At 46.7% G+C, this 15,305-nt stretch overlaps 1 protein-coding gene across 4 annotated transcripts in view; it reads left to right on the forward strand.

Moving 5' to 3' along the window:
- Nucleotides 1–15,305, forward strand: part of Sdccag8 (SHH signaling and ciliogenesis regulator SDCCAG8) — a 233,922-nt gene that overhangs the window by 216,483 nt on the left and 2,134 nt on the right. For all 4 annotated transcript variants that reach the window (XM_076832046.1, XM_076832047.1, XM_076832049.1 and 1 more), the window contains one exon: nt 6,756–6,882. In XM_076832046.1, coding sequence (XP_076688161.1) covers nt 6,756–6,882 — 127 coding nt within the window. The remainder of the gene's footprint in view (nt 1–6,755; nt 6,883–15,305) is intronic.

Below are 15,305 nucleotides of genomic sequence, written 5' to 3' on the forward strand. Positions count from 1 at the left end.
TGCATATATTTTTTTAAATGCTGGTTCTGATAATGCTTGTGGGTGTGGCTGACAGAATCACTGTTGGACCAATAGATATCTGCCCCAGCCCAGCACACATGTTTCCTGTGATTTTATCTGCATTTGTACCTTTACAAACCTGGGCCTTTTTGCTTCCATAGTAAGAGCCTCCTTCCCCTTAGTGCCTTAAATTCCTAGAGCTGGTTTGGAACAGAAGGGGAGGCTGTACTGGCAACTCTACCCCAGCCTGGGCAGCTGCTCTTCTCTCCCAAGAGTCCTCCATCTTGCCCAGAGTTACAGTTGTGTACTTACAGGTACTGAAGGCGTGAACTCTATGCCATAGGTTAGAATAGCAACCCAGTCTGGGTGCATAGCTGCCTAAGTGTCCTTTCTTTCTCATGGACCAGCTGACCCCACTATGCCCTGTGAGAATGGAGGAGCACAGGTGCTTCAGGGGTGAGGGGATGAGGCCTGGGTCAGGGGCAGAAGGCCTGGCCACAGCTGCTCTGGATGCCTTGACAGCACAGTGAAGATTCACACATATCCTGGGGGGCCCTAGGACAGGATGGACTCCCTAGATGAGATACAAGACTGGGAGAATGGGGTGGGGGAGGTCTAATTAGGAGTTGAGCTCTGAAATCTCTTGATTCTATCTTTCCTTCCTACCACATGGAGGCTGGGTGTGGTTTGCAGGATGTCAGGGGCTCCTTACCCAAATTCCTGCAGGCCCCACGATGGCAGCCCCGCTTGCTCTGTCCACTATCTAATGCCTTGTAGAGGAAATAGCTAAAAACAAGAGACCCAAACAGAACAAAAGAAAGTGCAGTCTCTTAGAATGACAATCACACCAAGACCCAACCACTGAAAAGAAGTTTGTAGTCCTGTGAAGACCAAGAAACACTTGGGAGGATCAGGAGGGTGGGGGTGGTATAGAACAGTTGCCCTATGAGGAGGTTAGGTAGAAGAAGGGCTGATGACATCCAATGGCTGAGTCAGGACACCTGTGTCTTCCCAAGAGGGCAAGCTCTCAGCCTAACAGATATCACTAGCCCTGGCCAGTGCCCTTGTCCTCTGCAGCAGCCCCCCAGCTGCCTAACCCTGACTTTCCTTTCTCAGCAAACAGCCCTGCCCTGACCTGAGGGAATACAGAAGCTGCTGAACATGAGCTCTCGCCACAGCTCTCCCCTTAGCTTGCCTTCCCTCTTGTCTCAGGGAGGAGGGTGCAGGTCCCCAGGCCTGGGCACCTTCTTCCCCTGGGAAGCCTGCCATCTTCTGCTTTGAGGATTTACCTTCTCTACTCCAGAGTCCCCTCCCCACCAGTTCAGGCTGCTCCCATTCTTACTACCTTCCCCTCAGCCCAGCTCACTAGAATAATCTCCCCTTCTCTCCCCAGTCAGACAACTCTGCATGGTGCTCTGCCATCAGGTAGCATTTTACACAAACCACTCCTCCTTCTCTCCTCCCTGGACCTCCAGGATCTGCTTCTCTATTGGCTTTCTCTTACTTTCTGAGTCATCTGTCTCTACATCTGGCCAGCTTCCTGTGTTTTGCCAGCCCTAGACTGTCCCGTGTTCTTAGCCATCAGATCATGGGAGCTTTGATACTTGCATTTTTTTTAAATTTTTTATTTTTAGGTGGACACAATATCTTTACTTTTTATTTTTATGTGGTGTTGAGGATCGAACCTAGGGCCCCACGCATGCCAGGAGAGCACACTACCGCTTGAGCCACATCCCCAGCCCTGATACTTGCATTTTTAACAAACTGCTCCAGTTGAAAATCTCTACCAGTCTTTCCCAGGCAAATCTTGCCCCACATTCGTGGCCTCACCTCCCAAGAGGTTTGGTTTGCATAGCTAGAGCTTTAGCTGGGCTATTCCTGGGCCTTATGCTTCATAACTATGTCCAACAAGTATCTCAGACTTGTTCTGACCCCAGATCTTCTCTTCTACCCCAGGCTTATCCCTCCTTTCATCCTTTTTTGGAAAATGGCACTACCACTGCCTGCAGGACAGAGTTCATATTTGCTACCAACCTCCACTAAGCCCAGTATTACCTTCCTCTGAGCAGCTCACAATGTCTGGACCAGCCAGAACAGTTTGAAGTTTTCAGACACTCCGTAGCCTTTACAGTACCTCCCCCTGTGGGAAGGCCCTGTGCCTGGCTCATGGAAGAACAATATCTACTATTTTCTCACATCCCACTTGCCAGCCTAGTAATATTAAACTAGTCATGTATCCTTCCTGTACCTTAGTTTCCTTATCCTTAAAGTGGGGATAATAATTAGCTCCTCCCTCATTAGAATTCTTGTCAATGTTAAAGATTAAAAAAAATTGTAAGCATTTAACACATCACCCTATATATTGTGAGTGCTCAATGTAGAATGAAGAGTTCTCTCCTAAGCAAGCAGAAGCCTTCCCGTACCTCGCCTTTGCTGTATCAATCATTCCTCCTTATGCTTTCACATTGTTCTGTTTGAAGTCAACACTTATTTCATCACCTGTCATTTTCTCCTCAAATGTCTGAGAATCCCTTGAGGGCAAGAACCATTTGTAATTCTTTGTGTACTCCCAGTGTCTACATTGGTACTTGTTATGGTTGGATCCCAAATGTCTCCCAACTTGGTCTTCAGCCTATAGCACCATTAGAATATGATAAATCCTTTAAGAGGTGGGGCCTAGTTTCAGAAAGTTAGATAACTGGGAGTGTGCCCTTGAAGGGGATATTGGGACCCTCAGTCCCTTCCTGTGTCTCTTTCTTTGCATCTCAGCTGCCATAAGATGAGCAATCTCCTCTGCCATGTTCTCCCACCATGATTGCTGCTTTGCTATAAGCCCAAAGGCAACAGGACTAGGCAATCATGGATTGAAGCCTCCGAAACTATGAGCCAAAATAAAACTTTCCTTTTTTTAAGTTGTTTTTCTCAGGTGTTTCTTGGCCAACATGGTACTTAACCCACAAGGAGTGTTTACTAGGGCTGGGGATGTGGCTCAATTGGTAGCGCACTCGCCTAGAGTGTGTGAGGCACTGGGTTGGGTTCTCAGCACCACATAAATGTGAAATAAAGATACTGTGTCCACCTAAAAACTAAAGAAATAAATATTTAATTAAAAAAAAAAGGAGTGTTTACTAAAGGCTGGTTGGTGTAGTGTATAACCTCAGTGAGTTAACCAACTGGGCACTGCCTAGATTTGACTCCAGGCTTTCTACCATAACTCTGTGTGTCTCTGTGCAAGTTAACCTGTCATCTTCAGTTTCATCATCCATAAAATGGGGATGATCATGCTAACATGTAACTCAGATGACTGTAATAAACTGGAATTGAATAATCAAGGTGGAGCAGTAAGCTCAAAAGCTCAGCAAATGTTGATTGTGCCAGGAGTGAGAGTTGTAGCTATGACTGGATGACACTATGGACTTATGGCATAAAAACTGAGAATAATAACCACTGTGGAAAATAAAGGACAGTTTATTTATCTACAATATAGTATTCAGAAATCTCTTCTGATGGTAGTGAAAGATCCATTACCAGAACATAGACTGAGTTGGGCAGTATTTGGGGTTTTTCCAAAAATAATTTTTAAAAAATTTCCCCAGTGTTTTTAGCAGGCCTTCAGAGAACTGTCACAGAAGTGTTTCCTTAACAAACTCCCTTTTATTTAAAAAAAAAAAAAAAATTAACAAATGTGGGTTTAGTGTTGTTTTTACGTTTTCTGAGTTTGTGACTGACTTCACTACTGTATGTGGAACGAGGGGGTAGAACCTGCCCCCCAAAGGAAGGCACATAAATAAAGAGTGGGGGACACTCCTGTGATGAACTTTTTGGAGTTGTTCAAGTTGGTTTTAAAAATAAGTCAAGCTGGGTGGTTGGCCTGGGCCACAGTCTCAACTACTCCCTAGATTGAGGAAGGTGGATCACTTGAGCCAGGAGTTCCAGGAGAGCTTGGGTAACATAATGAAACACCATCTCAATAAAGTGGGTGGGTGGGGGGAAGCAAACAAACAGAGTTTGCTTCTGCCCTTAGCTCTTCAGTGTTAGTGAGAATGCACCTCCTAGAGGAGGGGTGGTTTCTCAGAATATGACCTCTCACAGCAGCTGGTTTTCTGCTGTACTGAGGCTCACACCCAGCCACGAGATTCAGGTGGTCTGGGTGGGGTTCCCTCAACCCCTACCCTGTAACTGATGAGGTGTCCCATTGCCCGCAGTTTGCAAAATAAGCCCCAGTGAGCCTTGTCTAAATTCTGAGGGCTCCCTAGGAGAAAGGTCTAGGTAGGAACTGGCCCCTTCTCTGGTGGCAGAGCCAGTGTGGCTTGTCCATGGCCAGCTTTTTGTGCCGCGAGAGCTGACTTTGGCTTGGCTCATAGCACTGGATGGGGCAGCCGTCCCTTTTCAGGAGCCCAAAAACACATACTGAACCCATCGGTCCGCGGGACCATTTTCCCATTTGATCCAAGCACAGGGCAAGAAACCACATGGAGAAGAGCCACTCTGGCGCTTTCTTGCAGTTGAACCATAATAGTGTCATTTGTTTATCGCAAGCTTCTGTTCCAATCCTTTTCGAGCAAGCAGGAAGCCAAAGGACTTCTGCCTCAGTAGCTCTAGCCTGGGGCTCTCTCCACATCCAGGATGTGATTGGAGGGGGAAAGCCACCTTACAGTTAGGGAGCTCAACTGCTAACGCTGTTTTTCGCCTGATTTTAATGTGAAAGTAGTACATTGTCTGCTTCTCAAGAAAAAAAGGCAGTTGACCTCTCTGCTACAGCAATCAGAGCCAATCCAGGGCTCCTCGGCAAGCAGGGGCTCTAGTAAAAGGTGGCCAGCGCAGTTTCTCCCTGCCAGGACCTCCGGCAGTGCGGGAAAGCTTCTGTCTGCTCTGCCCCAGTGGGGTGGCTTTGAGACCCTCTCACAAGAGATCTACCCCAGCCCCCATAACTGCGTGATGGGGTGGGGTCGGATGAGCTACCCCTAGCGGAGATGCCATGGCTTCATCAGCCAGAAACTTAGTTTTCCTTCTCCCAGATAAGAGGGAGGATAGGGCGCAGTTGCAGGCTAATCCTTGAACAGATGGTCTTTGCCCAGGGCTGACGGGGCACCTGGAAGCTAAGGAGCTAAGGAGCTAAGGAGCTAAGGAGGAGCTAAGGAGAAGCCACAATCCCCCAGTCCCCCAGACTCAGCGAGCGCAGGAGCCGCAGAACTGCGGGACTGCCTCCCGCTGCACCGCTGGGAGGGCCTGTGAGGATGCGCAGTGTGGTCACCGCCCCACTCCTCACTCCTGCACCTGCCAGACATGCCAGGTGAGAAGTTTCCGGAAGGTGGTGTAATTGAAAACCAGGACCCCGCTGAGTGTTCGCAGTTGGGGAGTGGGGGCAGGGCGGACCCTTTCACAAAGACTTGATGAGTCCATTTGAGACTAAGAATAGCTCCTGGGAGTTGGCAGGGGACGGGGAGAGGGTTGTACTGTGCTTTGCAGAAGAGTCCTGGGAGAGTGTGAGTAAAGCTGTAGACCTTTGCCACCTTTCCCAGAATGCATTTTACCCGCCATCGCCAGATGAGAACTCACCCCAACCCAAAGGCCCGAATCTTTGGCTTTGTAAATGTTTAGTTGTACTCAGAGCCTACCAGGAACACTGACCCGGGAGATCTTGAACTGAGGGCTGCCCCCAGGCTAGTCTTTGTAGAACAGGTCTTTGACTTGGTAACCTGGAGTTTGAAATGTACCAGGAGCTATTCTTTGCTTGTGAAAATACAATTTAATTTCCCTGTGGGTGCTTTTGATTAGTGAGAGCTGTGGAATGGCACGCTGCTTTCCAGAACAGTTCTGGGTAGTTGTTCAACTCTAAATTTAATCCGAAGCCTACATTGTCATGGCTGTAGGAAGCTGTCTGTGGACAGATGAAGATAATGGTTTAAATGAATTAGCAAGTTGGGAGAGGAGAGCCCATCAGCAGAATGACAAATTTAGGATTTTTAAAGACATCTGGTCAGCAATGCTGGAACTTGTGATTGACTGAGTGATTAATAATGGAAAACCCTTAGTTCAGTGTTTCCATCATTCCTCACCCTCTTCCCCAGCTAGGGCCAGCAGTCTGCTTAGCTTGCCAGAGAGGGTTCCAGCTGAACAATGGAGCATTTGGACTCCTCATCTTTGGCCTTTGCTTGTGAGTTTAAGGCTTTTAGTTTTTCTTTTACTTACCCATCTTGTATCTGATTCTAACTGACAACATATTGACAAGGTTCCCAGTTCCCTTGCACATCTGCTGCTAGCCAGAGCCTCAACTCAGGGTCACTCTTGACTTCTAGTTCATAGTTCACTATCAGGAGCTTCCCTGAGATACACACTATTACTGCTTCAATGTCCTCCAGAGCCCCATGGGTTGAAGGCATGGTCCCTAGCCCATAGTTCTCTTAGGATGTGGGGTCTAGTTTGAATAAGTTAGGAAATTGGGAGTGTGCCCATAAAGGGAATATTGGGACCCTAGCTTCTTTTCTCTTTCTTTTAATTTCTGGCCTCCATGATGAGGGCTTTTTCTGCCACACATTTCCACCATATTGTGCTACAATCATAAACTGAAACCTCTGAAAGTGAGCAAATTAAAACATTTTCTTCTTCTAAGTTGATTATTTCAAGTATTTTGTTACAGCAACAGAAAGCTGACTAAAACACAGAGAGCCCTAAAGTGTACCATTGTCCCTTCTGATCTCCCAAGTACCCTCTTTTCAGAACCCATCTCTAATTCTGTGGTGGCTTTTTTCCAGGCTCCAGCAGCTGGATAAGCATAGCCAGGCCACAGCCCAGCAGCTAGTGCAGCTGCTCCACAAGCAGAACCAGCTTCTCCTGGAGAGACAAAGCTTGTCAGAAGAGGTGGACCGGCTGAGATCCCAGGTACTCAGCAGACCCCAGCACAGGATGGGAGCCCTAGGGCAGCCTGCCCACCACAGAACATACAGGGGTATGATAGGGAGAACATGCACATGGGTCTCTTACTTGTTTCTTTTTCCAGGGCTGTATCTTAATAGGCTTAAATTTCCACTAGTCACCTTGGTCAGCTCATAAGCTAAGAGGGAACTCCTGAAGACTGTGCTGAGCACAGCAGGGCACAGAGGAGTGTAAACTGAGGCCTGTCCTCAAGCAGATCAGGTCCATGAATCTCCCAGCCACACTGAGTGCTGAGTCCTACAAAACAGGCAGTACTACCAGGGTGCCAGAGGAGGGAGAAAGGAAGACTGCATTGGTAGAGCAGGCCTCTTGGACGAGAGTGGCCTTGATCTGCCCCTAAAGGATTAAAAAGCTTGAACTGGTTGAGAAAAGACATGTTCCCAATGCAGAAGGTATGTTGTCCTAAATTAGCTGAGGATAATTGGGCTAGGATTTTGAGTGTCTGAAAAGCACCTGGTAGTCTTACACATTGAATATGCACTCTCTCTTTACCCTTCAACAAACCAGGAAGATTGACATTATTGGTCTCCATTTTGTAGATATGGGAAATGAGACTCAAGCAAATGTATACAGCTAGCAAGTAGGGATACAGCAAATGGAACCTGAGTTCTGACTCCACACCCAGGCTTTCCCTCTCAGGTTAGATAATGGAGGCATGAGAATTCAGGTGAATTTGGAGTAGGGAATGAAACCTCTTTTCATCTAAATTGCTTTTTTTCCTGCCAGAGAGGTTCTGCTTTTTGCCCCATCAAGCAATTTTTAGGATAGGAGTTGGTCTATGGGCTGTCAGTGGCCTCTGCCTTTACTTAGGATTGCACCCAGGTGCTCCATAAATGCCCAGGGGACTTTGTGAAGCAAGTGGTTAGAATGATTAATGGAAGAAAGCATCTGGAAATGAAAAATGATGAGAATTGTCTCTCATTCACTTTTCAAAATGTCTATGTGCTGAAGGGTTATAAGGAAACTGTAAATACAGATTTCCCACTCAAATCCCTCCACACAGTGTTTATTTATGCACAAAGTAAGCCAGTCACCAAGCTAAGGCTGCAGGTATAAACTCACCTCTACTGTCCTCTGGGCTGCTGAGGTCACTCACAGGGAAGGAAGAATTGACGTCTGAGCCACACGCTACACCACCACAGTTGTCTGGGCTGCGTGCAACAAATGAAAGAAACCCACATTCATTCCAGGGCTGCAGTTGGCACATACCTGGGCAGCGTGTCTAGGATTGGGACCTAGGAACCCGCATTAAAGCTATTGGAGTAATTCTGAGGGCCACTAAAGTCTGAGAATCTCCAGGATGTTTGGAGCTAGAACAGACAGATGATTCTAGATTGTGGCACTATTTAAGGCCCTGACTGAGTTACTTGTCTCATGGGCCTCACTTTCCCCATCTGCACTGTGGGAATTGGGAAAAAGATACTGGAGTATTGAGTGAGTGTCACTGTAGGGTGCTCAGTGGGACCTTAGGTACTTAGTAGGCTGAAGAAATGTCAGGGTTTTCCTTTCTTTTTTCTTTGAGATAGATAGGTAGGGTCTCACTAAGTTTCCCAGACTGGCCTCAATCTTGCTATACTCCTGCCTTAGCCTCCCTAGTAGCTGAGTTTACAGATATGCATTACCCCAACTAGCAGGATTTTTCTGTCTCATCTCCCTGCATCTTGAGAAGGTCCTGGGAGATGACTAAGGGGACATAAGCACAAGGAAGGCAGAAACCTTGTGAAGCCAGTACTGACAGGACCAACTTCACTCCTCTCTGCTCTGTTTCTCATTTGTGCTAGTGCCAAGTCCCTCATCCTTCATCCAGGCCAGAACCCAACTTGGTGGACAGGTCCTGAGGGAGGACCTGGCAATGCCAGCTTTGTGCCTGGCATCAAGGACACTGAGGCTGCTGGATTTCTAGGCTCCTGTCATACATGATGGAAGGACCATGACTTATGGCATGAGTGAATCAAGAACTATTTCATAACTCAGATTGTGGGGAGTCTTCAATGGAGGCTCAAAGTACCAGTACTTTCCTCTTCAGCTCATCATTACAATATGGGCTTCACCTTTTAACTCCCCATTGCCTACTTTATGGCACACTTACATCTTAGCATGCTTTTAAAAGCTGGTAAATAGTAAATGAATTGCAAAAATTGCACAAAATGCATTAAAAAACAAAACAATGAGAAAAAAAAAAAAAAAACGCCCAAACTGCAAAATATCCCCAGAAAAACTAGCAGGTCTTTCTTCCCTTGCTTGGAGAAGCAGCAGTGGTTTGCCTGTCCAGTACTATCTGATGCTGGCTCATTTGGCTCATCTCCAAAAGGACCTTTCAGGTGAAAGTATTACACGTGGAGTTATTTTAAGATGAATGTGACAAAAGAAATTTGATAGCAGAAATGTTGATTTTCAGTAGCAGATACCTAGTAGTGATCAAAGAGGAGGGCTAGGTCCAGTTTTGCAAGCTTTCTGCCGAGTTTCTAAACTTGGAACCTGCTCTTTACATCCAGGTGTTGCAGTGGCCTCTACACGGGGGCTGTCAGTGCCCTGGACACTGTTTTGTTTTTTTCCATAGAAAAAACTTGAATTTTGAGTTAAGTTCCAAATGAGCCCTTTGAGATAATAGGACTGCTCTTTGACCCTGTACAGATATTTCAGAGGAAGGTGCCTTCTTGGGGTCTGGAGCAATCAGCACACTTTTTCCTAGAGAGAGTCCTCTAGACCCAATGCTTGGGCATCTGATGTCCACAGCTGCCTTCATCTCCGGTTTGGGGATGGTTTAGCTAAAGGCTTCCATTTTCTCAACACTGGATGAATTAAGCATAATAGCTTAATTTTGTGTGTCAAACTCTAAAAATCTCTGTTCAGTTAATACCCCCCCCCCAAAAAAAATGGATATTTTCTGGCCTGGGCAGCTGCTCTGAAACTGTTTGGTTTGGTGCTCATGTCCCCCCATTAGCGCTCACGTCCTGAGTCTGCTGCCCTGAGCAGAGGATCGATGGTGGGGCTCAGGCTTGGCCTGTGGCCTCCGACAGGAAATGTCTAGCTTGTTTAGAAGGCTTGATTATTCTGAATGGCTTCTGCTTAAATTCTGAAACATGCAAAATGACATGTCTGGGGCTGGGGCTATAGCTCTGTTGGTAGAGTGCTTGCCTTGCATGCACAAGACCCTGGGTTCAATCCCCAGCACCACATGTACACACATACACACCACCACCACCACCAACAAAAACCCCATATGTCTGGTGGAAGGAGCTAGTCGCAGTTGTAACTGTCACAATGACACTTTGGCCACATTATACCATGGTGCAGTGTGCAGTGAGGCAGTGTGCACTGTGCAGAGCCCAGGGCTTGGACCTCCCAGCCTAGGCTGGTTTTATGGCTTTCTGTTCTTAGTTCAGGTCTAAGACCAATGGCTTTATTAATCTTCTGCCTCACAATGAGGAAAAGAACTTCCAGAAAATGGCTTTTAAAAGATCATGAAATGGCCAGGTGTGGTGGCATGCACCTGTAATCTCAGCAAGGAGAGGCTGAGGCAGGAGGATTAGAAGTTTCAGGGCCAGCCTGGGCAACTTTAGTGAGACCCTGTCTCAACATAAAAAGATAAAAAGGGCTAAGGATATTACTAAGTGGCAGAGCACTCCTGAGCTCAATCCCCAGTATCAAAAAAACAAAAAAACAAACAAACAAAAAAAAACACACAAAATGGCTATATTCATGGAGAAAGACACATTAAAGCACTAATCTAACTTCACCCAATGGTGATTCCTCTTTTTCTCAGTTACAGCACAGTCTTGTCTCTGGGCAGATACTCTGCCTGTCTTGTGATGAAGGGCTAGGCTGGACGCTAACACTTCCTGTCTTGGGAGGCAGGCTCTGGCTAGGGGAGGCTGAAACCTCTAGAGTGGTGGCAGGGGATGACATCTGGGGTAAGGGACATGGGGCCCCAGGGGGCGTTGGGCATGACCTGACAGCTTGGAGCTGGGACAGGGGTCTGCAGCCCAGAGCCTAGGGGTTTTAACATCTGTCCAGGAAGGGTGAAGCCAGCTGGTGAGAATGTAAGTCTGTCTGGGGGAGAATGGCATCTGTGAGAGGAAGATGAACAGAAATTATCTGTCCACTGAGAGGATTATCTTAAACATGGAAATGAGTTTATGTGTTTATGTATTTATTTGGTAATGACTCTTTCAGCTGACTGGTGTGTTCGGGTAGCTGTTGCCCTGGACAGGCTGTTTGGTTTGGTGCTCAGTGTTCAATCTGGGGAGGGGATTCCCTTTTAGTCCCTTAGTATGAATCACTTACAGTTTAGAAAACAGAGTAGGAAACTGACTTGTCAGTGGTTCATCAGTTGGCCCTATGACTTTTAAAGCATTCTTGGCAGTGAATTTACTTTCTAATTTGACTTAAACTTGTGCATGGATCCAGCAGCCATATGTGATTATATTCAAGATCATTGACATCCTTTCATTGCACCAAAGGACTCATCAGATAGAGCTGAAACACAAGCAGGAGAAGCAGACAGATTCTGAGAAGGGGAGGAGAGGTCTATTTGTGACCGGAAGCAAGAGGAGGAAGGACTCTGGAGATGGGGCAGCCTGGGTGAGGGTGAGCCAGGTTTGGGTCTGGCTGAGGAAGGACACATGCAAGACCCGAGCAGTATAGACATCCCAAGTGGAATCTGGATGTGGCCACCTAGTTGGTACTTCCTAGAGTCCAAGGGCTTTGCCCAGCTGACTTAAGGCTCCCATATAGTTAGCTACCTGCAGGACAGATGGTGCTTGAATAGAACAGCAAATACACTGAATAAAATAAATTACAAAGCCTTCTCCTGAACCAAGATTTTTTGGAAAGAATTCTAAATAGATGAAAACAAACAATTTGATTTCAACCAAATTGTTGTTTTGTTGTTTTTATCCTGATTTTCACCCGAATTGTCAGTCTCAAAAATAAACACTGATACATTCCCAGAAAATATTTTTCAAATAAAAACTGACTCTGTTAAAGTTTGCCCTGATTCTTTCAAAACTGTGTACAAGACACTGTCAACCAAAGTGACTTGCATATTTTTTTAAATAAACTTGAACATATGCAGCTAAAATGTCATTAACTCCCTACTGCCTGAGTGTTTTTAAAGAGTGACATAAGACCCCAGTTGCTACATTTCTAACCTGAGGGTCTTGTGACCCTTGGAGAAACTTCCCCAAGAGTGACAGTTTAACTTTGTCTTCTCATACTGAAAGGCACACAGGGTTTCATTTAAGTCAGGCTTGCTCTTCTGTTAACAGTTCACTTTGTCCAAGAGTGAATCCTTTCAGAATAATAATCATGGAAGAAAAATAAGTTACATTTTATGTTGCTTCAGATGCATTTGCTCCACTTATTGCTTCCTGAGTCAGACATTACATTTTGCAATATAAATTCACAATCAAGATTTTAAAGGGAGCTAAATATTTTAATCCAATTAGACAAGTGAACAAAACACTGAATATTACATGTAGTGTAGATAAGTGGTTCTTGCCTTTAAAAGACTGTTATTCCGTCACATTACAACCCCAAATGTCAATGTTGTCTTCATTTTTAACGCTTTCAAACATGAGGCAGCCAGAGGCTCCACTCTCTGCTGTTGGTGACACTGTCTGTCCTCTGGGAATTCTTAAAATCTATTTACCATGGAAACATGGTTCACATAAAACACAAACACCTGCCTGTGCTCAGAGAAAGTGCTCCTGACTTACAGGACTCAAGAGAGCTGGAAGATGACAAACTCATATCCCACACACTGTGGAAGTGTGCTCTGGAAGGGGACGACACAGTGGATGCCAGGCCCCAAAGCTGACCCCTTCTGTGTATGCACAGGCATCCCTGGCCTATGTGGGGTTGCCTCCCTGTCATACCACAAGTCCCAAGTCCATCCCAAGATGCTATTTTGTAGAAAGTGCTGCCCTGTCTGCAAGAAAGTCTCTCCTGCATCTGCCTTTTGATTGCTCTGGAACCTACAGTTTGGTGCCTTTCTTGGAGATCCACCATCAAGGGGAAACAGGCCTTGAGCTCTGGCTGCTGCCACATGGCTGTGAGGGAAGGGTGGATGCAGGCCCCTGCTAACCTTGCTGTGAACCCTGCCCTGTTTTGCAGCCAGCAATAGCTAGATTCCCAGAAAGGCTCTGCAGAGCCCAGCTAGGAGTCGTGGACCTCTCAGCAAGTGCTAGGATTATTTGTGCTATGGAGGCTGAACTGCAGGGACCTGGGAGCCCAGTGCCACTGGGTTGGTAAAGCAGTGAGCCATCCTGCTATAAAGCATTGCATTTCCTCTAAATTCTGCAGAGCACGGGTGAGGACACTTTTCTCTCCGACAAATGGATGGCACCCAGTGCTCACATGTCTGGCTGATGCCAGGTGGCCCTCCAAATTGGCCCTTCTTAATTCCATAAACAGCAGAGTGGTTGTTCTGCTGTTCCTCTACTAATCTGCATGGGATAGGCGGGAGAGCCCAGTAGTAGAGTCTGGACTTGGAGGTCATAGTCCTGGATTCAAAGGAGTATGTTCTGTACCACTTCAGGAAAACAAATTATTTAGCTTCCATGTCACTTGATTCTAGCAAAAAACAAAAAACAAACAAACAAAAAACTCAGCTTCCCTTTTAGAGGGAGGTTTGATGTTACTCAGCTTAGAGCAGATGACCATGACAACAACAGGATTAGTAGCCTTAAAGGGGCCTTTTGAGACAAATCATTTTAATATCCTTTTTGTATAAATAGAAGAGTAAAGGCCACAGAGATGGAGTGAATGGGACTGGGAAATGAAAGGATAGGGAAAGGAACCTCTGAACTTCTTCTTGAGTGACCTGGGCCACAGGATGAATGGCCCAAGTTGGGTGTCCCAAAGTGTAAGGAGGGGAGGGCTAGAGCCCAGAGAAGCAGCAGGACCCAAGCCCCAGCCCCTGGCCACATAGAGGCAGGAGCTGGAGCTGTCCTGGGGCTGTCAGTTCAGGGCAAGCTTAGAAATGCCCAGAAGGAGCCCTAGTTAAAGACAGATAGCTAGGAGCTGGGGTTGTAGCTTACGTGAGGTACTAGGTTCAATCTTTGGTACCACATAAAAATAAATAAGATAAAGGTATTTGTCCATCTTCAACTAGAAATCCTAAAAAATAAAAATAAAAACCAATACTTAATTTCCAGAGGCATAGGGAACAGGCCCATTTTGACCTGGTCACACAGAGAGTGTACAAACAATAGAGTGCAAAGCAGGGAGCAAGAAGTTGTGGGGTGCAGGGATGTTGCCTTTGGAGGGGCTGCTGAAAGGCTGTGGCAGAGAAGCCCACAGAAGAGATTCAAGTGGCAACCTAGGGAAGGCTGAGCGTGGTGTGCTTCCTTAAGCACCTCCCTGGCTGCCACCACTGCCATTTCAGGCCAGCTTGGAAATAAAGCAACAGAAAAGGCTGGGGTGGCGGGGTACCCTGTAGCATGGTTGCCTGGGGATCAATTCAAATCGTTCAGAGCAACCCACTTTTTAAACTCTAAAGTCGAACTTAAGAAATAAATTAGGCAGGAAGTCAGGCTACTGTGTGGAGAGGAAGCTCTGGGGATTTAAAATGAGAAGAGATGCGAATGAATGGGTTAGCAGTGATGGGCCTGCAGGCAGTATTTCAGAGAGCAGCTGCCAAGGCCCTTGTGCTCACCTCTGATACAGAGGCAGCCAGACCCCTGTAGATGTGGCCTCACACCCTGGAGGGGCACAGCAAGAGCCTTGATGGCAAGCTGAAAGGCAGGAGGACAGGAAGACAGTGGCTGGGGGCTTAAGCCACAGTTCTGACAGGCTCAAGTCCTACAGGCACACACACCTGTCTCCGGGACAGTGAGACCCTAATCACATGGTGTGGACAGTAGAACCAGCTCTGGAAACATGCACCTAGAAAGGGTGGCAGAGAAGCTGGTTGTGGGAGGAACTCCTGCCTCAGCCGGCACCAGACAAGTGCAGGATGAGGGGGAACACTGAAAAGTGTCACACAGGATTCAGCAAACAGGATGATACAGAGTGCTGCCTTCAGCGGATAAAACAGTGACATGACAAGGTGAATTATTCACTCAGCAAATACAAACTAGAGGGCTTATTAGGGGTTCAGCCTGCTGTAGGCACTTCCTGTGAACAGGAAGTGCTATAATGTGAAAGTGAGTCTGAATATGGGGCTTCCCACCAAACCAGATGAAATGTAAAACATGATGACAGGGACAGCCGGTTTGCTCCAGGGGGAGAAGTTCAGGTCAATGTCCACGTGCTCCTGTTGAGGACCTCACATCTGTTGCCTTTTGTAGCCATGGCAGGCAGCAGGCAGCCACCGGTTTCAGCAGAGCAGTCTGAGTGGCTTCAGGGGACAGATCAGCTGATGA

Source organism: Callospermophilus lateralis, chromosome 13, assembly GCF_048772815.1.
Source record: "Callospermophilus lateralis isolate mCalLat2 chromosome 13, mCalLat2.hap1, whole genome shotgun sequence".
Lineage (NCBI taxonomy): Eukaryota > Metazoa > Chordata > Mammalia > Rodentia > Sciuridae > Callospermophilus > Callospermophilus lateralis.